Below are 26,442 nucleotides of genomic sequence, written 5' to 3'. Positions count from 1 at the left end.
TGCGATGTCGGAGGAGGAATGAATTTCGCCTGTGCAGCAGAATCGTTGATCAGGTCCGTGAGTTTTCCTATGAAAACGTCTGCATCAGACCGGGTTTGCAGTGGGAGATCTTCAAGCTTGAATGAATTATCTCCGATGATTCTTGTGAATTTGTTGTAATTAATTCTGGGCTTTGAGGGATTGATTCGGTCGGAGGGTGAGCAAGGAATGGTGTACAGGATGGGAAGATGATCAGAGGCGGATGAGTCTAGGATAGTGGGTTGATTTGGCAAAGGGATTTTGTAGGTTAAAACGATATCCAGTATGTCGCTGGAACCGCGGGAAGAAAAGTGAGTAGGAGATAAGGGAGCCAGAATCTCGAAGTTCTTCTCTTGCTGCAAGTAGTGGAGTAAGATGCCAGGACGATTAGTTGCGTTGCATCCCCAGGTTGTATTTTTAGCGTTGAAGTCGCCTCCTAAAACGGCCATTCCGTGCAGAAGTGCTGCAATTGCTGAAAATTCTTCTTTTTTAGGGCAGTTGTTTGGTGGCCGGTAGATGGACCAGATGGCAACGTTTCCAATCCTTGTTCTAATCGATGCGCCAACAGCTTCAACAGAAGAAGATTGATTATAAGGGAGTCTTGACGCTGCAATCGAATTTTTGACAAGTAGTAAGACTCCTCCGCCGGTTTCCTCGCGATCTTGCCGGAAGCGTTGATAGCCCGGGATGAAGATATTCTTTTCTGGCTTTAATTTGGTTTCTTGAATTAAGGCAATGTCAACAAGTTGTTCATTGAGGAGATGACGTAGTTCTTCTTGTTTATGTTGCAGTCCACAGATATTCCACTGCAGGATCCGTAACTGAGTAATGTTCTGATTAGCCATCGGACAGCAGACTAAGAGCTCCTTGGATTATGGCATTAAAAAGGATTTCGGATTTGGGAGTGGTAGAGGGAGTAATTAGTTGCCTGACTAAGTTAGAAATCCAGGAAGTGATTTTTTGCCGAAGGGATGGGGTGAATAAGGTTGATAGGAAGGATTGGAGATCGGAGGCAGGAGAAGGTTGTTGACTGGCGGAATCTGCAGTGGAATTGGTACGTGCGTCTGATAGTGGAGGATAATGCTCGTTGTTGTTTTCAGGGACGGTGCTTGTAGCAGTTCGTCCAGCTCGCATTTTTTCTGCAAAAGTCTTGTAATGAGGGCACTGCTTGTAGTTAGCTGGGTGCGGTCCTTGGCAGTTTGCACACTTAGCAGGTTCTGGGCGGAATACTGTGCAATCGGTATGAGAGTGTTGGCCTCCGCATCGAACACATCTTACTTGCAATCCACAGGATTTGTGAGTGTGACCAAATCGCTGACACTTGACGCATTGAGGTGGCCCTGGTGAGGGACGAAATGGTTCTATTTTGACGCCGAGTCCACAGAGATTGGTGATTTTTTCAAACTTTTCCTTATCCGCAGCGGATGACAGCTTTAGTTGAAAAAGCGGTAGCAAGCGTGTAGGCAGAGGTGCTAATGCTGCGCCTGGATCATCGGCAAGAATGCGCTCTCGGAGTTCGCGTTCCAATTTCAGGGGACGAGTAGTCCGAAGCTGTACAATGTCGTCCACGTTCAGTCCAATGGCTTCTAGTCCTTCCTGAATTTCCTCGATGGTAGTGTCAGCCTGCAAGCCGCGGAGGAGAAGAAATATCTTCTTATCTTCTTGAAGCTGGTACGTGAAATATTCCCAATTTCTTTCTTTAAACAGGCGAACAATAGAGCGAAAATCGTCGGAATTGTGGCATTGGATGCGAATGTTGGATCCAGTGGAGTGGCAGACTGGTGGGTTGCTAGTTGCAGCAACGATTGCTCTGTTTTTAGTCGACCATTGGCTGCCGTCTTTCAGGAAAATTGGTGGTATTTTGATTCTTGGTGGATTAACGCGAGCGTTCGAAGGTCCTGCTGCCGTGGATGATGACGCGGCGTCCACTGGGCGAACTACCTGTGGTCTGGGAGGCGTAGCGGCGCTAGTACTTTGATGAGGGTCCTTAAGAGGGCCGTTGCTTGAAGCAGAGCTAGAGTGCTTGTGGTTAAGGCCCTTAAGAGGACCATTGCTGGTGTGCTTGTGGCTAAGGTCCTGAAGAGGGCCAAAATGGTCCTCATTAGGGCCGTTTTCAGAGTCTACACTGGCAAATACATCAAAACGGTTGCTGGTAACGATTGGAGGTGGTGACATCGGAGGCGAAGATGACATACGCTGTCGTTTGCGATATAACGTGAAGGCACTATCGCCGGATTGAGTGACGTTAGGCGTCAACGGCGGAAGGCCGAGTAAATCGCGAACACTTGGATCGTTAAGCTTGGCTTTAGGCAAAGAAATGCTAATGAATGCTTCATCGGAGACACTGGGATCACTATGATTAACACTAGGGGGAGGGTCAGTGCCATGACTCACCGAGTCTCGAACGGGGATGGCCGACGGAGACTGGTTGGCTGCTGTCTCGGATGATTCCTCAGGAACGGGGCTGACTGATGGCCGCCGGAGAGGCTGGCGTGATGCTTTCTCAAATTCCCATGCAATCTCCGGATTCGGAGACTCTGGGGACTCGAGATCCATGGCGCCCAAAGGCGCGCAGATGCTGGAGAGCTCCTTGTTGTCAGTTGTCGTGATAACGAAGCACAATAATAATAATACTGGCGCAAGGCGCAAGAAGATCAGCCGCACTTGAATAAACTGCCTGCAGGGAACAGCTACACCGTGTCCGACGGGGGGTTGTCAGTTGCCGAAATCGGCGAATTGGTTTTGTGAAAAAAACCCGTCCAACGCCCGAACTCCGAGCCTGCGGTCGACTCCTCGGCGGCCACCGGCCGCGGGGTTCCCCGGAGATGGCTCCGAAGCCCCCGTCGACCGATGGGCCATCATACACGCTGCTAATTGATAATGTTCCACAGCTGTGGGCATCGGAACGCAGCAAACGACCTCGCGCTGTCATCAGAAAGAAGGCCAGCAAGTCATCCCCGAACAGGGACAAGGATGCCACCACCATAACCATCAAAACACAACTAGACAAGCTGCCTGCAGAACTCCTGACAGCGTCCTGTGCCACCTGGCAATCCCCACGGGCGTCGCCGCCACCAGCAGCAGCCGTCCCGACGTCTTCCGATGACATCCCACAGCCATCTGGCTCCACCGCCTCTCCCACCCAGCCACCAGCAACGCCGGAACCTGCCCGCAGCCAGCCTGAGGACCCAAAGAGGGCCAATGCCGTGGATGCTGTGCTGCCTTCTGAGAGCCCTGCCATTGCCGTTTCGGTGAGTTCAATCCCCACAACCAGCCAAAATTCAAGTGCGCATGCCAGTTGTTCCAGCCTGGACGGCTTCACGACCGACGGAAAATTCAACCGTAGCCGCCTGCTGTACGCCCTGCAACCCACTGCTGGTCACCCGCTGTGGTGGCCAAGCAGCCTGACACGGCGTCGAACCCGGATCCACTCACTCCCGGGGCTCAGGACCATGGGTCGCTCTCTGCGCCCCTGGACAAGCGCCCGATAGTTCCTCCAGACGACAGCCATGACCTGCTGATCCGCGAACTTCTCGGCATTGCAGAGAAACTACCCGAGGCTGCCAAGGCGGTCCTCAAGAAGACCATTCCACGCATCCAGAAAGCTGCCAAGGCACCTGAGAATCCTTCCGCAAGCCCTTCGGCATCCACGTCTGCAGCCATCCCAACGCCGCCTGCCGCGGACATAACCAATCAACCCGCCTCCAGCTCTGCGCCCCCGGAGGCCGCCAGCACGCAGCCATCGGCAGCCAAACAGCAAAGCAACGCCCCGGCCCTGAATACGGTAAGCCATGCCAGCCACTCCAGCCAGTTCACGCATGCGCATTCCCCGTGTCAGAGCCTGGATTTCACCACCTATCATGGAAAAACGAAAAACTAAAGCGGTAAAGATAACCCCGATCATTGCCACTAGCAACAGATATACCCTACTTGCTTCTACTAATGATGCTGTAACAGCAACTCCTCAAAATGAAAATGTTAATGATAATGAAAATGTAAATGAAAATGAAAATGTAAATGATTCACAAAATGATTGTAATTCGCATAATACGCAAGGTTCTGTTTCTAATGTCTGCAATACTGCCATCAGCAATGAAGCCAGCACGTCACGCAACGATTCAAATGTTACCCCCTCTGTCCCAAAATCTAAAATTCCCCCAATTATTGTGTCTGACACATCTAAATGGCCTTCTCTGCATGCCAAACTTGTTAAATCGTGTGCATCTCCCCCAGTTTCACATGCTACGTCTAAATCATCAGCCATTATTAAGTGTTTCAATACATCTGATTTTGAAATTGCAAAAAAATGTTTGCACGACTTAGAAATTCCATTTAACACATACTGTCTACCGGAAAATCGTCGCCGAGAATTTGCGTTGCGCGGAATACTTCCTTCCGTCGGCGAGGAGCAAATAAAATCTGATCTTCAACGTTTGGGTTTTCCAATTCTTCACTGCAAAAGAATTTTTTCAACAAGGCCCTCAGCCTGGCAACGTGATCAAGGTCACACCTCTGTGCCGAAATATGCCACCCATGTAGTGCAAGTTACAGCAGAAGCATCCATTGATGCCGCTAAATTCATGCAAATAAACTATGTTACAGGACTAAAAGTTACGATCGACAATTTCAAAAAACAAGCAATCCCAGTACAGTGTCACCGCTGTCAAGCAATCGGCCACACTAAAAACTTCTGTTCACATCAGCCGCGCTGTGTTAAATGCGCAGAATACCATTTTTCCTCAGAATGTCAGAAAGACTCTGAGTCTCCAGCAAAATGTGCTCTTTGCAATAACGATCACACCGCAAGCTATAAAGGTTGCCCAAAATTCCGCGAAGCTAAAATCGCCATGAACGCCCGGCGCAATGCAAATGCAAATGTAAATAATGCTCCTCAGCCACCTACCTTGACTCGCTCCTTCGCCGCCGCAGCCAACCCAGACCAATTCCCTCCTCTCCATTCCGAAAACCAATCTTCCGACCCACAACCTCAACCTTCCGAGTCCAGTGAACTTCTTACGTGGTTCACTGGCATCAGTTCAAAACTTTCCTCTCTCCATTCTCCCATTGAAAAAAAACCTTCCTTATCACTCAATTGCTACTCCTCACAGCCACGCAATGAATCAACAAACACAAAACACTAACGAGCTTAAAGTCATCTCTTGGAACTGCAACGGCGTACGGACTAGAAAACACGAACTCCTCCAGTACGCCGTAGACAACAACATAGACATTCTTCTATTGCAAGAAACTCACTTAAAACCGTCACTCTCTTTTTACTCAAAACATTACTCTGTCTACAGACTGGACCGCAACACGCGTGGCGGTGGAGTAGCAATTTTAGTCCGCAACAACCTCTCCCACTCCCTCCTAAACTCCCCTTCATCGGAAGTATTCGAAGCTTTTGGCATCTCAATTCACACAAAAGCCGGTCCCTTGAACATTTACACAGTTTATCACATTCCACGCAAACTCATTACCACAGACGAACTGAGCGCCTGTTTTCCGTCCCTCACGGATTTTTCTTCGGTGACTGGAATGCCAAACACCCTTACTGGAATAGTAACCGAATTGATAAAAACGGTAAAATTTTATATTCCTTTCTCAAAAATAGAACTTCCCGCTTTCCCCGCTACAACCTACTAATTATGCCCCTCGATCTTGTGATGTAATTGACTTTGGAATTTCTTACAACCTCCCCATTAAATTCATTCCCTCAGTAATCTATTCATTTACGTCTGACCATCTTCCTTTAAAATTTTCAATTCCCCTTTCCAGCAAAACCATAATGCCCCCAGAATTTACAGTTACCGACTGGGATAAATTTGTTATTTTACTCACCAACTCCCTATCTTCTCTCCCGCCAATCGCAAATCCCACTCCCGAATCAATTAATCAACAAGCCGATGCCATTACTGCCGAACTGCAAAATGCGAAAACCCGCGCTTCACGCACTTTTACCCCACGCATTCAAAGGACTGATCATTTTTCTCAATCCTTAATTTCACTAATTAAACGCCGCAATGCTGCCCGCAGGGAATGGCAACGTTTTCGTGTCCCTGCAGATAAAAAGCAATATAATAAGCTCGCTAACGCCGTCAAAAAAGAAATTCGCCAATTCAGCACCAACCAGTGGGAAAAACATATTGCCAACCTAACTTTAGATAATCACACAGAATCGCAAGACTTCCGCTCCAAACCCATCTGGCGTACCATCAGAGCTTTAAAAAGAACAGAAAAAAATCCATTTCATCCCATCACAGTTAATAATGTACTTATTTTTGATCCTTCTCAAAAAGCGGAGATCCAAGCTGATCACCTTCAAAAAACGATGTCCCTCGATTCTTCCGTTTCTCCGATCGAACCCAAAGTCTCATCTTTTCTTAAAAATCTTCCCTCTTCTTCATCATATACTGAAATTACTGAACCTTCTGAAGTCCGACTCTTACTAAATTCTCTGTCAATCAAAAAAGCCCCCGGACTTGACAAAATTACAAACTCCCAACTAAAATTCGCCAGACGTTCTCAAAATTTTCTCTTACTAATTACTGATCTCTTCAATCACTGCTATTCCCTCCCATTTATTCCTGCTGCCTGGAAGCAAGCCAAGGTTATTCTCCTCCCTAAACCAGGTAAAGACCCCAAAATCCCAGGTAACTGTCGCCCAATCTCTCTTCTCTCCAACTTATCAAAAATTCTGGAAATTATTATCCTTCGCCGTCTCGAAGCTTTTGATTCAAAACAAAATATCATCAGACCAGATCAGCTTGGCTTTCGCCGCAAAATGTCTGCTCCACATCAAATTCTCCGCCTTGTGGAGAAAATTAGCCATGGTTTCAACCGCTCTCTCACCACAGATGCAGTATTTTTAGACGTTGCCAGAGCATTTGATAGAGTATGGCATCACGGCTTACTTTACAAACTCCAACTCCTCCAATTCCCTCCTTCCGACATTCTATTTATCAAGGAATATCTCAACCACCGACAATTCTGCGTCGCCGAAGGGAAAACATTATCCTCCTTAAGACAAATGGAAGCAGGCGTTCCACAGGGCTCAATATTAAGCCCTCTTCTATTCATAATATACGTAAATGATATGCCGTCTACAAAACACACAACATTACACATGTATGCAGACGACACTGCAATTGCAGCTACATCACGTAAGGGAGACACAAACATAAATAAACTAAACACTCATTTAAAACTGATTCACCACTGGACACAAACATGGAAAATTAACATCAACGCTTCCAAAAGTACTCACATACACTTTTCAAGAAGACAAAAATTCAAACCACAAACTTACACACACATAAACAAATCACGAATACCAAGAGCAACCTCGCATAAATTTCTCGGCGTGATCCTAGATCATAAGTTAACTTTCTCCCCGCACTTACAATATTGCTTACAGAAAGCTACTATTGCAAGACAGGCAATAGTCTCTCTTTGTTCAACCTCATCGCCGCTACCACACAAATCAAGGGCAAGATTATATGTATCTATTGTGCGTCCCACCCTCCTATACGGATGCGAAATTTTCGTTAGAAATAAAACCATCCGTAAAAAACTGGAATTTTTTCAAAACAAATCACTTCGTCTTCTCCTGAATATTTCAAAACGTACTAACATGAATGACGTTCGCTGTGATTTGCGTATTCCCCCTATCAACGATTTAATAAATTATTTGGTAAAAAACTTTAAATCCAGGCTCGGGGAAACTAATAATACACTGCTTACAGACATCTGGAACTACGATCCAAACGTTCCCACCACATACATACTGCCTTTACAAATTACTCTTCTATGAGTCTATCCTATGTCTTTCTTTCTTCTAAATTTAAAGTATTGGTTATTACTGTAATAAACTTGTGTCAAATGTTATGTTACTGGACTGCAAAAAAAAAGAAAATATATTAACTAATAACTATTCCATCAAAAGAGACAAAACCAGAAAAAAAAGATAATAAGTCAAAAAGAAAAGAACATAAAAAAATAATAATAATGAAATGTTTAAAAATATTAAAAATAGATAATAAAAAAAAACAAAACAATGTCCAAATAAAAAAATAATTATTGTCATAAATAAATGTGCTCTTTATCTATGTAAAAAAAATTCTGTTATTTAATTAAGCCATCTGTTTAGTATGTAAGCTTCTGTTTACGCAAACACTCACGAACTCAAACAACACAAACAAATGCGCAAAAGAAATATTCTACTGTAATCTGGCTGGTTGTGGTGAACATGGTTTACCGGTACGGCTATGAACGCGCCTAGCGGCGCGCAAAATAATGTGTATCCGAATAAAACTTACACAAACGCTAACGAAAACAACTATATATATTCGGATTTCTGACGTATTCGTGTATACCTAAAATATCGTACCATTTCGGAGCGTGTCTATATATACCAGTAACTGTTTTGAGTGATTCGCGACCGACGGAAAATTCACCCATCAACCGCTTGTTGTACGCCCTACAACACACTGCTGGTCACCCACAGTGGTGGCCAAGCAGCCCGACACGGCGTCGAACCCGGATCCACTCACTCCCGGGGCCCAGGACCATGGGACGCTCTCAGAGCCCCTGGCCAAGCGCCCGGGAGTCCCTCCAGACGATAGCCATGACCTGCTGATCCGTGAACTCCTCGGCATTGCAGAGAAACTCCCCGAGGCTGCCAAGGCGGTCCTCAAGAAGACAATTCCACGCATCCAGAAAGCAGCCAAGGCACCTGATAATCCATCCACGAGCTCTTCGGCATCCTCGCCTACAGCCATTCCAACGCCGCCTGCCGCGGACATCACCAGTCATCCCGCCTCCAGCTTAGCGCCCCCGGAAGCCGTCAGCACGCAGCCATCTGCAGCCAAACAGCAAAACAACGCCCCGGCCCTGAATACGGTAAGCCATGCTAGCCACACCAGCCAATTCACGCATGCGCATTCCCCGTTTCAGAGCCTGGATTTCTCCACCTATCATGGAAAACGTAAAAATAAAGCGTTAAAGATTACTCCGATCATTGCCACCAGCAACAGATATACTCTACTTGCTTCAACTAATGATGCTGTATCAGAAACATCCGAAAACTTAAATGATTCTCAAAATGCATGTAATTCACAAGAATCTGATTGAAATGTCAACAATACTGCCGTCAGCAATGAAGCCAGCACGTCTCGCAACGACTCAAATGTTACTCCCTCTGCTCCAAAATCTAAAATTCCCCCAATTATTGTGTCCGACACATCAAAATGGCCTTCCCTGCATGCCAAACTTGTAAAATCCTGTGCCTCCCCCCAGTTTCTAATGCTACGTCTAAATCATCTGCCATTATTAAGTGTTTCAATATTTCTGACTTTGATATTGCCAAAAAATGTTTGCGCGATCTAGAAATTCCATTTAATACATACTGTCTTCCGGAAAACCGTCGCCGAGAATTTGCTTTGCGAGGAATACTTCCTTCCGTCGGCGAGGAGCAAATAAAATCCGATCTTCAACGTTTGGGTTTCCCAATCATTCACTGTAAAAGAATTTTCTCAACTAGACCCTCAACCTGGCAACGAGACCAAGGTCACAACTCTGTGCCGAAATATGCCACCCATGTAGTGCAAGTTTATGCAGAAGCATCCATTGATGCTGCTAAATTCCTGCAACTAAATTATGTTACTGGACTAAAAGTTACGATCGACAACTTCAAAAAACAGGCAATTCCAGTACAGTGTCACCGCTGTCAGGCAATCGGCCACACTAAGAACTTTTGTTCTCATCAGCCGCGCTGTGTAAAATGCGGAGAAAATCATTTTTCCTCCGAATGTCAGAAATCCTCAAAGTCTCCAGCAAAATGTGCTCTTTGCAATAACGACCACACCGCAAACTACAAAGGTTGCCCAAAATTTCGAGAAGCTAAAACCGCCATGAACGCCCGCCGCAATGTAAATACTGCTCCTCAGCCACCAACCTTGACTCGCTCCTTCGCCGCCGCTGCCAACCCAGACCAATATCCTTATCTCCCTTCCCACGACCAACCTTCTGACCCACAACCTCAACCTTCCGAGTCCAGTGAACTTCTTACGTGGTTCACTGGCATCAGTTCAAAACTTTCCTCTCTAAATTCTCCCATTGAAAAAAAAAACCTTCCTTATCACTCAATTGCTACTTCTCACAGCCACGCAATGAATCAACAAACACTAAACACTAACGAGCTTAACGTCATCTCTTGGAACTGCAACGGCGTACGGACTAGAAAACACGAACTCCTCCAGTACGCCGTAGACAACAACATAGACATTCTCTTACTGCAAGAAACTCATTTAAAACCGTCACTTTCTTTTTACTCAAAACATTACTCTGTCTACAGACTGGACCGCAACACGCGTGGCGGTGGAGTAGCAATCTTAGTCCGCAATAACCTCACCCATTCCCTCCTAAACTCCCCTTCCTCGGAAGTATTCGAAGCTCTTGGTATCAATTCACACAAAAGCCGGTCCCTTGAACATTTATACTAGAGATGGGTCAAAAAGAACCGAACTGCCAAAACGAACTGTTCACTGAAATGAACCGGTTCGAAAATGAACCGTTCTCTAAAACACCCTGTTCACTGTTCATGTCGGCACTGCACAATTGCGGCGTACTCGGTACAGTAGGTATGATCATCAAGAGGCATTTTGAACTGCAGCTTACTCGAGCAAGTGCGTTGTGGGTACAACAGATGGCGGTTACGAGGGAGGCCATCCAAGGCCGCCGAAGTGCGTCGTAGACGACCGAGCCCCTCCCCTTCTTTCTCTACTATTCCCCTCCGATAGCCACTGAACGGTTCGTTCCAACTAATATTTGAACTGATATTTAAAATATTAGTTCTTTCGAACCGTTCGTTCCAACTAATATTTGAACTGATATTTAAAATATTAGTTCTTTCGAACCGTTCGTTCCAACTAATATTTGAACTGATATTTAAAATATCAGTTCTTTCGAACCGTTCGAAATATTAGATCAAATATTAGTTTCCTCGGGGCGTTCAGTTGGGATATCGCGTTCATTTTGATTTCGTATTTTGAACATTTGTGGATCTGTGGATGCATTTCCAAAAATATTGTTTAACCCTTTCCTGCCGAAGACAACGAATGCAAAACTTTACCACGCTACGAGTAGCATAAGAACATTTTAAAACTCTCTGTACGGAGCTCTTTTTTGGGGGTGAGTTGCCCGGGTACACTCGTCTCTCGGATTTGGGACCCAACTCAATGGGGCGCCCGGCCATTTTCCCTGCCTCTCACCCGACCCCCGGACCCTTTCTTAGCGGGAGTCCGTGGGCAACTTATTATTTTACCGGTGTTTTTTATAAATAATTATCGACTACGATTTCTGAGAAATTACACGTACATAATAATTACTGACATAATTTTAGGCATTATGAAATTTTAAACGGGTTTCTAGCGTTGATAATAACCAAGTAAGGACCTTTTCATATTTCAGAAGGTTAGATTTTTTAAGTGTTTTAAAAGGTAAGGTGAGAAATTAGAGAGGGAACTCGCACGCTCCGCGCGCTCGTTAAGGGGCTCCGCCCCTTAAAACCCCGGTTCCGGCTTCGCCGTCAACATTTGTGGTCGTTCGAGGACTTTCGAAGTTCGAATAATCTCACCTCAGCTAGGGGCCGGCTTCGCCGGCCAAGGGGAAGGGAGACGCCCCACTCATTCCTCGAAACGGCTTCGCCGTTCCTCGCTGTAGGGCGGCTTCGCCGCCCAGGGGTTGAATGTGAGTTGAGATGGGTGAGTCTACAGCGGCTGCGCCGCTTGAACACCGGGGCGGCTTCGCCGCCCGAGGGTTACTGAAGCTCCTCCTCGCCTACGCCAGTTACTCCTCGGAACGGCTCCGCCGTTCCTCGCTGTGGGGCGGCTTCGCCGCCTTGGGGTTGAGGAGCCCCCCGCGGCTGCTCCGCTTAGTCCTCATTAATGCTCTTCTCCACCGAGAGGGGTGCCCAGGGGGATTGGGGGGTATTAATGTGTTATACATGCGGTCACCGATCGTCCACAGTGATCACGTAGCGATGATTGTAAAGGGTAGTGTAATGCGGCGTAGTAGTGGCGACAAGTACCCATAAAAGAACACTTAATGGCAAGTTTTTCATTTTTTTGCGGGGGGTTCCAACGGAATACCGGGGGCTTTATACTTGTGTTGAACCAAAGAAATCGTCCTTATAAATTCCGTGCCGATAAGTCCTAGGGGTCCGCAACAGTGGCGGAGTTCTGACGATTCCTTTACCCGGAGAGGCTACTTATTAGAGAATTGTTTTGGGATGTTTCACGGGGTTATCGGGGGTTTTAATAAGTAGAAGGGGCACCGGCTAAATTGTAACAAAGTACTCGGAAATGCGACTTAAAAATTTTTTTTTCTGCGAGGTTCCAAGAGGTGATCGGGGGTTTTCTGATATTTTTTCCCGTATGGTTTACGGTGGTTCAGCCTCACCAAATATTCCGGATCTAGAGCTCAGAGGGGACGGGTAGTGCGGCGTAATGTTTGCGAGAAGTTCCCAAATAGGAGACTTAATGGCACATTTTACATTTGGGGGGATTTCAGGGGGATACCGGGGGTTTGTGTGTGTACTCCATGCGGTCACCATCCGTTCACAGAATTTCCGTAGGGATGAGTCGTTGGGGTAAGAACCAGCGGTGGAGTAGTCACGAAATGTACCCAAAAAGTAGACTTATGTGCAAAATTTTATTTTTTGTGGGGTGTAGGTGGGTTTACTGGGGGTTTATGGGTTTGTACTGCCAATGTTCATCAATCGCCCATATCAATTCCGTAGCGATGAGTGGTAAGGGTTGGAAAAGCGGCGGAATTGTGGCGAAAAGTACCCGAAAAGGCTACTTATACGCAAATTTTAATTTTGTAGGGGGTTTAAGGGGGTTTAAATTGATGATGTTATATGATCACATCCATTTACTATCATATCTAAGAGAAGTTGTCCCTATGGCATCCATATTTCGAGAGTAATACAATAAAAAATAAATTTCTCCCCGAAAAAAATTAGTAGTGCCCGCCATTTTCATTTTTTCGCCGTTATATCGATTAAATAATTTATTAAATGTTTATTTTTTCTGAAAGTCAATGCATTAGTGTATGCAAATACTAAGTTTGAAAGAAATCGATCAGGTTAAAATTTACAAAATCCTGTGTTAATCTTTTTGATTTCGTAATTTTCTGTGATTTTCGGTATATTTTAATTTTTTTCTGAGTAACCAAGGACGACGAAAGAAAATTGTTGCCAACATTTCGTAGACGATATTATGAGCATATATAATAATCATTTTCGTTATCCTACACCCGAAATTAAGTCGAGGGGAGCGGAAGGAATGAAATTTTTTTCGAAAAATCAATTTGTGGACGCCATTTTGGCTGTAATTTTCTCAAATGGAAACTACTAAATTTACTTAATTACGTGCCTTTCTTCATCAGCCTTCAAAAAATGCATTAACGACTCGTGTGGCACGCACGGTTCGCGCGCAGTAAAATAAAAACCGAAAGACGGTCACCGGAAAAAGCCCGATTTCGGCCATTTTGTCATCCTAGCGACGACACGTGGCGGAAACTTCCGGTTTTCGGATTTTTCCTCCGGATCATTTCGGGATCCCCGCATGCCTGCCAAATTTCAGCTCTCCAGCACTCCTAGAAGTGGTCGGGAATTTGTATCCATGAGTGAGTCAGTGACCTCAAGGGCTGTATATAGATAGGACTCGCACGCTCCGCGCGCTCGTTAAGGGGCTCCGCCCCTTAAAAACCCCGGTTCCGGCTTCGCCGTCTTTATTTTTGGTCGTTCGAAGACTTTTGAAGTTCAAATAATGTCATCTCAGCTAGCCGGCTTAGCCGGCCAGGGGGTAGGGAGGCACCCCACTCATTCCTGGGAACAGCTTCGCCGTTCCTCACTGAAGGGCGGCTTAGCCGCCCAGGGATTGAGTGTGCCCCCCCGGGGCTACCCTGCTTAATACTCGGAACGGCTTTGCCGTTCCTCGTCTGGGGTTGCCATTGCCGCCCAGAGGGCGAGGGCATTTCGGAACAGTTTCACCGTTATCCGTTTGAGGGGCGGCTTCGCCGCCCAGAGATGGGGGGAGTCCACAGCGGCTGCGCCGCTTGAACATCGGGGCGGCTTCGCCACCCGAGGGTTACTGAAGCTCCCCCTCGCCGACGCCAGCTACTCCTCGGAACGGCTTCGCCGTTCCTCGTTTTGGGGCGGCTTCGCCGCCTTGAGGTTTAGGAGCCCCCCCGCGGCTGCTCCGCTTAGTCCTCATTAATGCTCTTCCCCACCTGGAAGGGTGCCCAGGGGGATTCGGGGGTTTTAATGTGTTATGCATGCGGTCACCAATCGTCCACAGTGATCACGTAGCGATGATTTTAAAGGGGTAGTGCAATGCGGAGTAATAGTGGCGACAAATACGGATAAAAGAAGACTTAAAGGCAAGTTTTTAATTTTTTTGCGGGGGGTTCCAACGGAATACCGGGGGTATACTTGTGTTAAACCAGTGGTCACAAATCGTTCTCATAAATTCCGTGCCGATAAGTCCTAGGGGTCCGGAGCAGTTGTCTGACGATTCTTTTACCTGGAGAGGCGATTTATTAGAATTTTTTGGGAGGTTTCACGGGGTTATCGGGGGTTTTAATAAGTGGTTTGGGCACCGGTTAAATTGTGACGAAAACTACTCGGAAAGGCGACTTTAAAATTCATTAATTTTTTTTTCAGCGATGTTCCAGGAGGTGATCGGGGGTTTCTGGTGTATTTTCCCGTATGGTTTACGGCTGCTCGCCCTCACCAAATATTCCGGATCTTGAGCTCAGAGGGGACGGGTAGTGTGGCGTAATGTTTGCGAGAAGTACCCAAATAGGAGACTAAATGACACATTTTACGTTTGGGAGGGATTTCAGGGAGATAGCAAGGGTTTAAATTTGTGTACTCCTGGCGGTCATCATCCATTTACATAAATTCCGTGGGGATGAGTCGTTGGGGCGGTGGAATAGTCACGAAAAGTATCCAAAAAGTAGACTTATATGCAAAATTTTATTTTTTGGGGGGGTGTATGAGGGTTTACCGGGGGTTTATAGGTTTTTACTGCCAGCGGTCATCAATCGTCCACATCAATTCCGTAGCGATGAGTGGTAAGGATTGGAAAAGCGGCGGAATTGTGACGAAAAGTACCCGAAAAAGCTACTTATGTGCAAATTTTAATTTTTTAGGGGGTTTCGGGGGGTTTAAAGATGACGATAATATATGGTCACATTCATTTACTGCCATATCTAACAGAAGTGTGCCCTATGACATCTATATTTCGAGAGTAATACAATAAAAAGCAAACCAGTCCCTGAAAAAAGTGAGTAGTGCCCGCCATTTTTATTTTTTCGCTGTTTAATATATTGAATCATTTATTAAACGTACATATTTTCTGAAAAACAATAAATAGGTGTATGTAACTACAAAGTTTGAAAGAAATCGGTCAGGTTAAAATTGACATAATCTTGTGTTAATCTTTTGGAAATCGTAATTTTCGGTGATTTTCGGAATATTTTAATTTTTTTCTCAGTAACCAAGGACGACGAAAGAAAATTGTTACCTACATTTCGTAGACGATGATATAAGCATATATAATAATCATTTTTGTTATCCTATACCTTAAATTAAGTCGAAGGGAGCGGAAGTTATGAAATTTTAATAGAAAAACGAATTTTTGGACGCCATTTTGGCTGCAATTTTCTGAAAAAGAAATTTACAACATTACGTTATTACGTGCCAACGTTCATCAGCTTTCAGGAAATGCATTAGCGATCCGTGTGGCACACACCATTCGCGCGAAGTAAAATAAAAACCGAAAGATGGTCCCCGAAAAAAGCCCGATTTCGGCCATTTTGTCGTCCTAGCGACGACACGTGGCGGAAACTTCCGGTTTTCGGATTTTTCCTCCGAATCATTTCGGGTTCCCCGCACGCGTGCCAAATTTCAGCACTCCAGCACTTCTAGAAGTGGTCGGGAATTTGTATCCATCAGTCAGTCAGTCACCACAAGGGCTGTATATAGATAGGACTCGCACGCTCCGCGCGCTCGTTAAGGGGCTCCGCCCCTTAAAAACCCCGGTTCCGGCTTCGCCGTCTTTATTTTTGGTCGTTCGAAGACTTTTGAAGTTCAAATAATGTCATCTCAGCTAGCCGGCTTAGCCGGCCAGGGGGTAGGGAGGCACCCCACTCATTCCTGGGAACAGCTTCGCCGTTCCTCACTGAAGGGCGGCTTAGCCGCCCAGGGATTGAGTGTGCCCCCCCGGGGCTACCCTGCTTAATACTCGGAACGGCTTTGCCGTTCCTCGTCTGGGGTTGCCATTGCCGCCCAGAGGGCGAGGGCATTTCGGAACAGTTTCACCGTTATCCGTTTGAGGGGCGGCTTCGCCGCCCAGAGATGGGGGGAGTCCACAGCGGCTGCGCCGCTTGAACATCGGGGCGGCTTCGCCACCCGAGGGTTACTGAAGCTCCCCCTCGCCGACGCCAGCTACTCCTCGGAACGGCTTCGCCGTTCCTCGTTTTGGGGCGGCTTCGCCGCCTTGAGGTTTAGGAGCCCCCCCGCGGCTGCTCCGCTTAGTCCTCATTAATGCTCTTCCCCACCTGGAAGGGTGCCCAGGGGGATTCGGGGGTTTTAATGTGTTATGCATGCGGTCACCAATCGTCCACAGTGATCACGTAGCGATGATTTTAAAGGGGTAGTGCAATGCGGAGTAATAGTGGCGACAAATACGGATAAAAGAAGACTTAAAGGCAAGTTTTTAATTTTTTTGCGGGGGGTTCCAACGGAATACCGGGGGTATACTTGTGTTAAACCAGTGGTCACAAATCGTTCTCATAAATTCCGTGCCGATAAGTCCTAGGGGTCCGGAGCAGTTGTCTGACGATTCTTTTACCTGGAGAGGCGATTTATTAGAATTTTTTGGGAGGTTTCACGGGGTTATCGGGGGTTTTAATAAGTGGTTTGGGCACCGGTTAAATTGTGACGAAAACTACTCGGAAAGGCGACTTTAAAATTCATTAATTTTTTTTTCAGCGATGTTCCAGGAGGTGATCGGGGGTTTCTGGTGTATTTTCCCGTATGGTTTACGGCTGCTCGCCCTCACCAAATATTCCGGATCTTGAGCTCAGAGGGGACGGGTAGTGTGGCGTAATGTTTGCGAGAAGTACCCAAATAGGAGACTAAATGACACATTTTACGTTTGGGAGGGATTTCAGGGAGATAGCAAGGGTTTAAATTTGTGTACTCCTGGCGGTCATCATCCATTTACATAAATTCCGTGGGGATGAGTCGTTGGGGCGGTGGAATAGTCACGAAAAGTATCCAAAAAGTAGACTTATATGCAAAATTTTATTTTTTGGGGGGGTGTATGAGGGTTTACCGGGGGTTTATAGGTTTTTACTGCCAGCGGTCATCAATCGTCCACATCAATTCCGTAGCGATGAGTGGTAAGGATTGGAAAAGCGGCGGAATTGTGACGAAAAGTACCCGAAAAAGCTACTTATGTGCAAATTTTAATTTTTTAGGGGGTTTCGGGGGGTTTAAAGATGACGATAATATATGGTCACATTCATTTACTGCCATATCTAACAGAAGTGTGCCCTATGACATCTATATTTCGAGAGTAATACAATAAAAAGCAAACCAGTCCCTGAAAAAAGTGAGTAGTGCCCGCCATTTTTATTTTTTCGCTGTTTAATATATTGAATCATTTATTAAACGTACATATTTTCTGAAAAACAATAAATAGGTGTATGTAACTACAAAGTTTGAAAGAAATCGGTCAGGTTAAAATTGACATAATCTTGTGTTAATCTTTTGGAAATCGTAATTTTCGGTGATTTTCGGAATATTTTAATTTTTTTCTCAGTAACCAAGGACGACGAAAGAAAATTGTTACCTACATTTCGTAGACGATGATATAAGCATATATAATAATCATTTTTGTTATCCTATACCTTAAATTAAGTCGAAGGGAGCGGAAGTTATGAAATTTTAATAGAAAAACGAATTTTTGGACGCCATTTTGGCTGCAATTTTCTGAAAAAGAAATTTACAACATTACGTTATTACGTGCCAACGTTCATCAGCTTTCAGGAAATGCATTAGCGATCCGTGTGGCACACACCATTCGCGCGAAGTAAAATAAAAACCGAAAGATGGTCCCCGAAAAAAGCCCGATTTCGGCCATTTTGTCGTCCTAGCGACGACACGTGGCGGAAACTTCCGGTTTTCGGATTTTTCCTCCGAATCATTTCGGGTTTCCCGCACGCGTGCCAAATTTCAGCACTCCAGCACTTCTAGAAGTGGTCGGGAATTTGTATCCATCAGTCAGTCAGTCACCACAAGGGCTGTATATAGATAGGATGCATTCTCGTATGGGCAGGCATAAGTACTAAGAAATAGGTTTTAGTGATAACGTTTTCATAGAAGTTGAGGATGCATTCAGCAATAAAGGAAAAAGGGAAGGGAAAAAGGAATGCAAGCCTGAAAACCCATGAAAGAACCAGCACAATAGCATATTGAGGATCGCTTTTCTTAGAATCGGAGAGGGCCATCGAAAAATTCGGCGAAAATGTCATTAGCGCTCAACACGTGGACTGTATGAATGCACTTGCGATATCATTGTGAGAGTGGAAGGTTTGGTTTTTCCACGTAGTTTACCCGAGACATCGTCAGGCAGCTGAGCACATGTTCCACCCAAAATGAGTAGCTAACAATAGGGCATACAACGCGGTTATGAAGTTGGATGTTGTGCAAGTTACATTACTTTGGAATACCGGCATATTAGTAATTACTCGGCGGAAAATTAATGGATCAGAAAATAAAGGGTATGTATTATTAAGGGTATGTAAGAGTTATTTGGATTGTAACATTCATGAGCGATAAAACAATAAAACTACAGAATCTCCCCATTACATATTTTTCATCCCGTAAGATGAAAGAACAAGGTATTAAAGCATTCACATGAGAAGTTCGTTAAAAATAACACTAAAATTTCATTTAAAATTTGCCTACGCACAGAACAAAACGAAGAAGTCATTACAATAAATAAATAAATTGAGTTTGCAACAAATTATCCTTTGCAAAAACCATTGCCGTTTCAACCACTTCACCGCAAGTTCCTGCAGTGGGAAGGATCATAAATGAGTGGGAGGATCGGGCTTAATTGCCTAAGGAGGGGCACAAGGGTCTCCCTAAGCTGGGTCTCGGGCCGGGCCTGAATACCACGGACCATAGCTACCGCTGCGGTCGGTTCCCATCCCCCGCGACAGCTATACCCGACATCAGGTCGTCTGTGTAGATAAGGTTGCGACAGCCATACCCGACGTCAGGTGTTCTACGTATTTAAGGCCCGTCGGCTCCACCCGACGTCCGGCGCGAAAGGGTTAAAACGTGATTCATGAACTCAGGAAACGATTGAACTCATGATTGTGGGACATTTTTTTCGGTCCCTTTACCAAGTTGATATTTGGACTTACTTTTTGGCGCCTACGATGAAATTTTTTAATGCAGATGCATCTCCAAAAATATTGTTTAAAACGCGATTCATAAACTTAGGAAACGATTGAACTCATGATTGTGGGACATTTTTTTCGGTCCCTTTACCAAGTTGATATTTGGACTTACTTTTGGGCCCCTACGATGAAATTTTTTAATGTGGATGCATCTCCAAAAATATTGTTTAAAACGCGATTCATGAACTTAGGAAACGATTGAACTCATGATTGTGGAACATTTTTTTCGGTCCCCTTACCAAGATGATCTTTGGACTTAGTTTTTGGCGCCTACGATGAAATTTTAATTTTTTAAGTGCGCTGTATTGTGCAATGTGGATACATCTCCAAAAATGTTGTTTAAAACGCCTTACGATACCACACTAAGCTTTCATGTACTCTAAACGTATGATAAACAATATTTTCTACCGAATGACCCTACCTGTTCACTATGAACCGATATTTTGAACTGTTCTTCTTACTGAACAGGATCAAAGTGAACGGTTCATAAAAATGAACAGTTTAACCCACCTCTAATTTATACAGTTTATCACATTCCACGTAAACTCATTACCTCAGATGAACTTCAGCGCCTGTTTTCCGTCCCTCACGGATTTTTCTTCGGTGACTGGAATGCTAAGCACCCTTACTGGAATAGTAACCGAATTGATAAAAACGGTAAAATTTTATATTCCTATCTCAAAAATAGAAATTTCTTCCCGGTTTCCCCGCTACAACCTACTCATTATGCCCCTCGATCTTGTGATGTAATTGACTTTGGAATTTCTTACAACCTCCCCATTAAATTCATTCCCTCAGTAATCTATTCATTTACGTCTGACCATCTTCCTTTAAAATTTTCAATTCCCCTATCCAGCAAAACCATAATGCCTCCATAATTTACTGTTACCGACTGGGATAAATTTGTTATTTTACTCTACAACTCCCTATCTTCTCTCCCGCCAATTGACAATCCCACTCCCGAATCACTTAATCAACAAGCCGATGCCATTACTGCCGAATTGCAAAATGCGAAAACCCGCGCATCACGCACTTTTACCCCACGCATTCAAAGGACTGATCATTTTTCTCAATCCTTAATTTCACTAATTAAACGCCGCAATGCTGCCCGTAGGGAATGGCAACGTTTTCGTGTCCCTGCAGACAAAATGCAATACAACAAGCTCGCTAACGCCGTCAAAAAAGAAATTCACAAATTCAGCACCAAGCAGTGGGAAAAACATATTGCCAATCTAACTTTAGAAAATCCCACAGAATCGCAAGTCATCCGCACCAAACCCATTTGGCGTACCATCAGAGCTTTAAAAAGAACAGAAAAAAATCCATTTCATCCAATCACAGCTAATAACGTACTTATCTTTGATCCTTCTCAAAAAGCGGAGATCCAAGCTGATCACCTTCAAAAAACGATGTCCCTCGATTCTTCCGTTTCTCCGATCGAACCCAAAGTCTCATCCTTTCTTGAAAATCTTCCTTCTTCTTCATCATATACTGAAATTACTGACCCTTCTAAAGTCCGACTCTTACTAAATTCTCTGTCATTCAAAAAAGCCCCCGGACTAGACAAAATTACAAACTCCCAACTAAAATTCGCCAGACGTTCTCAAATTTTCTCTTACTAATTACTGATCTCTTCAATCACTGCTATTCCCTCCCATTTATTCCTGCTGCCTGGAAGCAAGCCAAGGTTATTCTCCTCCCTAAACCAGGCAAAGATCCCAAAATCCCAGGAAACTGTCGTCCAATCTCTCTTCTTTCCAACTTATCAAAAATTCTAGAAATTATTATCCTTCGCCGCCTCGAAGCTTTTGCTTCTAAACAAAATATAATCCGTCCCGATCAGCTTGGCTTTCGCCGTAAAATGTCTGCTCCGCATCAAATTCTCCGCCTTGTGGAGAAAATTAGCCATGGTTTCAACCGCTCTCTCACCACAGATGCAGTATTTTTAGACGTTGCCAGAGCATTTGATAGAGTATGGCATCACGGCTTACTTTACAAACTCCAACTCCTCCAATTCCCTCCTTCCGACATTCTATTTATCAAGGAATATCTCAACCACCGACAATTCTGCGTCGCCGAAGGGAAAACATTATCCTCCTTAAGACAAATGGAAGCAGGCGTTCCACAGGGCTCAATATTAAGCCCTCTTCTATTCATAATATACGTAAATGATATGCCGTCTACAAAACACACAACATTACACATGTATGCAGACGACACTGCAATTGCAGCTACATCACGTAAGGGAGACACAAACATAAATAAACTAAACACTCATTTAAAACTGATTCACCACTGGACACAAACATGGAAAATTAACATCAACGCTTCCAAAAGTACTCACATACACTTTTCAAGAAGACAAAAATTCCGACCACAAACTTACACACACATAAACAAATCACGAATACCAAGAGCAACCTCGCATAAATTTCTCGGCGTGATCCTAGATCATAAGTTAACTTTCTCCCCGCACTTACAACATTGCTTACAGAAAGCTACTATTGCAAGACAGGCAATAGTCTCTCTTTGTTCAACCTCATCGCCGCTACCACACAAATCAAGGGCAAGATTATATGTATCAATTGTGCGTCCCTCCCTTCTGTATGGCTGCGAAATTTTCGCTAGAAACAAAACCATCCGTAGAAAACTGGAATTTTTTCAAAATAAATCGCTTCGTCCTCTCCTGAATATTTCTAAATTCACTAACATGAATGACGTTCGCTGTGCTTTGCGTATTCCACCTATCAATGATTTTATAAATTATTTGGTAAAAAATTTTAAATCCAGGCTCGGGGAAACTAATAATACATTGCTTACAGACATCTGGAACTACGATCCAAACGTTCCCACCACATACATACTGCCTTTGCAAATTACTCTCCTATGAGTCTATCCTATGTCTCTCTTTCTTCTAGATTTAAGGTATTGGTTATTCAAATAAACTTGTGTCAAATGATATGTTACTGGACTGCAAAAAAAAGAAAATTTTATATTAAATAATAACAACTTCCACAAAAGAGACAAAATCAGAAAAAAATAAAAAAATTAAAATAATAATAAAAGAACTTTAAAAACAAAAACAATAAAATGTTTAAAAAAAATGTAAAAAATAGAAAATCAAATAAAACGTCCAAAAAAGAAAAAAAAAGGAAAAATAACATAATAATCTATACATATAAAAGAAAGTCGAAAATCGTGTTAGTTAGAACACTTATAACTCGAGAACGGCTGCACCGATTTCAATGAGATTTGGTTCTTTGGATTCGTCTCAGGCGGGGTTAACATATAGGCCATTAAAAAAGGATAATTTCACAAAAAAATTCATCTCTTTCCTATGGACATGCTTTTAGGAGTTATAGTAACACAACAATTGATAAGTTGATCAAAACTACAAATTAAATAATTTGTTTTGTTTAATAACTGAATAATAACTTTAATAACTGAATTTAGTAACAATATAACATTTTAATTACTAATTAAATTGAAATTACATTTAAAAAATTAAATTCGAGCTGATTGTAAGCCCAGCCGTGGCCCAGCTCGAGTTGACACTTCACTACCGTGTTTGTAAACAAATCTCCAAGCAATTGTTGACAAACGGTAATGTCCGTGTTCCTGTCGAGGAATCGAGTAGTTTTAACTCATTTCCTTGGAATGATTGCAAATTAGTTTCAGTGAGCTCATCAACAAAGAGTTCTAGAATATGATTGATCACCAAAAGAATCAAAGATGGTTGATTTAGCGAGCAAGAACGAAGATGTGGATGACTAAAACGAGGTAAATTCAAATAGTTCGTACTCTGCATGGATTCGAATCTTTTAAATGTGTAACAAACGAAGACGAAATCACCAACTATCTATCTGAATATTTTAAGTCCTTGGACGTACCTGGCTTACCAAGGCACGATTTACAGAAAAATGTAGTTTCTGTGCTCATGATCTTTCGAAGCCTAAACCAACCATAACTATCCAACGGAACGTGTGTGATCATTAAAAAAATTGGTGATGAATGTGATTCACGCAACTTTACTCAGAGGAAAATTCAAAGGTTAGGTCGATAAACCATCCTCTGTATTTCTTCCTTCGCTTCAAGTGCGTAGCTAGGATAGGGGGTTTTGGGCGCAGCTAATACCACGGGTCTGTAGGGTATAGAAAACTCGCTAAGGTAAGCGGGAAGTGTGGGGGCACTTCCCTCAGACATTTTTTAAGATAAAAGGTTCAAAATAGTGGGTTTTGCGGCTGTGTGAATAGTTAAATATGTTTTGTTTGTTAGTCATCCGTCCCCCTAATATTAATAACAAAATCTTTCATAAAAAAATTCTCTAAGCTCTTTGGGGGGGGGGTTTATCCCCCAAAACCTCCCCTCGCTGCGTCACTGCTTTGCTTCGCTATATTTTATTTAGCTTCATCCGCTTCTTCTTGCGCCTGATAACAAAACAAAAACTGTTGTTTATCAGAAGGTGTTTGACGCAAGACATTAAACTCGAATGTGTAGGGCTCACCGTGGTGCGTTTACGCATGCAGTACGTTTACGCAGGGCATTTTTTCCAAACAGAGATACTAAAACTGGCGCGCCTTAAGTCATTTAATGCGAATGCTGCCTCATACGGGGCTTTTCTTGCACGATTTTAATCATCAGTCAAGCGTCGGTCTGGGGTCGTGTCAACCTCCCCCCTGAATGGGCCAAGTGTATGCAACAGACTTGGACCTAAAAACATTTTTTTACAGCTAATAACGCAAATAGCCAACAACTGAATGCGTATAATTTTTATTTCATGAACTGCTTTATTAAACCACAATGCCCAAAATTTTTTAAGCTAAAATGTAAGAAAATTTGTTGAAAAAATCCGCGTAAACGTGCTCCGATCCACCCTATGTAGATTCAATAAAGAAAATGTATTTCTGACAAGCAATTTTGGTACTCATTTACGTAGTTTTATTGAATTTGTATCCTTATTTTATTATAATAAATTAAACATGATTAAAAACGATACAGCCGCTCTTGATTTATAAATGGTGTAAGTAAACTGTAAGTTCATTGATTGTTAGGCGGTACGAAGTTCGCCGGGTCAGCTAGTTATTACTATAAATAAATGTGCTCTACCTATGTAAAAAAAAATTTATTTTTAATTAATCCAACTGTTTAGTATGTAAGCTTCTGTTAACGCAAACACTCACGAACTCAAACAACACAAACAAATGCGCAAAAAATTATTCTATTGTAATCTGGCTGGTTGTGGTGAACATGGTTTACCGGTACGGCTTTAATCGCGCCTAGCGGTGCGCAAGATAATGATTGTCCGAATAAAACTTACGGGATGTTCGAAATGCCGGGCTCGGAACGTGGGTCTAGAGAGACAGTTCGGTGGAGATACAAATACGGGCTGATTCAAATTCCGTCCTATCTCGTTCTTATTCACTCCCTCTACTACATTCCCACGGTCCGTCTCATTCAATCGCATGCTAATACCGCGCAACCTCTCACTTTGCGAGACCATTTCAGACGTGACTCTATCAGAACTTCTTATCACTTCATCCCTGATACCCCGGATTAATGTGGTCTGATTACTCAATACACTTGCGAGTAAATCTTTTAGTTCACGGTCTACGCCTTGTGCGTGGATGGCTTGTTGCCCGCCCTCGACGCGCGTGCCCGTGACCACAGGGGTAGACACGTGGTCTTCAAGTGACATTTTTTTAACGCCATACTGATTTGGTGCGGTGAACTAAAAGTATCATCGTCCGAGGATTCCTCCCTTCTTCCCCGATACGTGGCCATTGCCAGCACTGAATAACAATAACGGAACGACACGACTACGCGCGAATCACAGCCTAATCTAATTTACCCCACCAAAAAAAGTATAGGTACAACAATTACTTCACTCCCAGAGGCTCGTCAGGGAGACTTAACTACCGGTTATGGGTTTGGGCCGTGGAGAAATGTAGCATTTGGATGGAACATTCAAATCCTATGCTATTTGGTGCCTACGCCACCTTCGTGCCGTTATCACAGTAAATTAAAGAAGATTTCACAAAATAAAGATGTAGAAACCTCACGGTTTCGGCCGCGAGTTGGGCGCCAAATGTAACCTGACTCCTCTCTCGCTCTTGGATTGCGTTCGGGGGTTGCCTGCGGTCGTTGGTGAGAAAAATAACGAAATGAAACAGACTTTACTTTTCAAATCTAGTTATATTAAAGCCTATACTGGATACGATCAACAAGACTCTTGTAAGCTTGAACATCAGGAAAAAATAGAATCCCGGGAGGTATTCAGGTGCCTGACTCCCACGAATAAGCCTCTCCTTCGTCCTTGCACTGCTCCCGCTTGCACCTTCCCCCAGTCTGTGCCATCCGTCCTCCCTGTCGCTACTTCTGCTCCTTTTTTTTCTTTTGTTTGTATTGCAGCCAATGGCGCTGTCAGTCCAGCAGCGAACACCGGATTGGTCATATGGCTCCCTCAACAAAAGGGAAATTTCTGGACCAAAATAAATTTACTCTTTTGTCGATCACTACAATTAAAGACATAGAAGAGTAAAAGACATACGATAGGCTCATAGAGGAGAATAAATTGGAATGTATTTCATGTGTTTGTCTGTTGAAAATGTGTTTAAAAGTGCCATCAGCCTGGACATCTAAACTATTACGGGGTTTGGAGGAGAAGTTGATTCAGGAGAAAACTTTTTTTCATTTATTGTACGCAGAGAAGCGAGATGTGATGAAATGTCTGAAAACCAGTGGAGTAATTCACTGTTGTCTTTGGAGTGTGAAGAATGAGCATTAGGCGGTTGACAATCGTTAGCTTGGGAAGCGAATTCTGATGTATTTTGCGAATTGGTAACGGCGGCGAATGATCTAGTAAGAGGGGTAAGTGTTTGAGTG

General features: G+C 43.9%; 1 protein-coding gene across 1 annotated transcript; it reads left to right on the top strand.

The window, feature by feature from the left end:
• Positions 1-2,843: 2,843 nt before the first annotated feature.
• Positions 2,844-26,052, top strand: LOC124163006 (nascent polypeptide-associated complex subunit alpha, muscle-specific form-like). Its single transcript, XM_046539788.1, has 5 exons — positions 2,844-3,269; positions 3,365-3,802; positions 6,617-6,668; positions 8,522-8,916; positions 25,969-26,052. The coding sequence occupies exons 1-5, from the start codon at positions 2,844-2,846 to the stop codon at positions 26,050-26,052; spliced, it is 1,395 nt and encodes a 464-aa protein (XP_046395744.1).
• The last annotated feature ends 390 nt before the right edge of the window (positions 26,053-26,442 follow it).

This window comes from Ischnura elegans, chromosome 7 (genome assembly GCF_921293095.1).
Source record: "Ischnura elegans chromosome 7, ioIscEleg1.1, whole genome shotgun sequence".
NCBI classification, from domain to species: domain Eukaryota; kingdom Metazoa; phylum Arthropoda; class Insecta; order Odonata; family Coenagrionidae; genus Ischnura; species Ischnura elegans.
This window is presented reverse-complemented; position numbering and strand designations above follow the sequence as displayed.

Coding starts and splice junctions, on each gene's coding strand:
- LOC124163006 (XM_046539788.1), top strand. CDS start 2,844: ATGGCTCCGAAGCCCCCGTCGACCGATGGGCCATCATACACGCTGCTA. Junction 3,270..3,364: donor GCCCTGCCATTGCCGTTTCG/GTGAGTTCAATC, acceptor ATTCAACCGTAG/CCGCCTGCTGTACGCCCTGC. Junction 6,669..8,521: donor TAAAGACCCCAAAATCCCAG/GTAACTGTCGCC, acceptor GGTCACCCACAG/TGGTGGCCAAGCAGCCCGAC.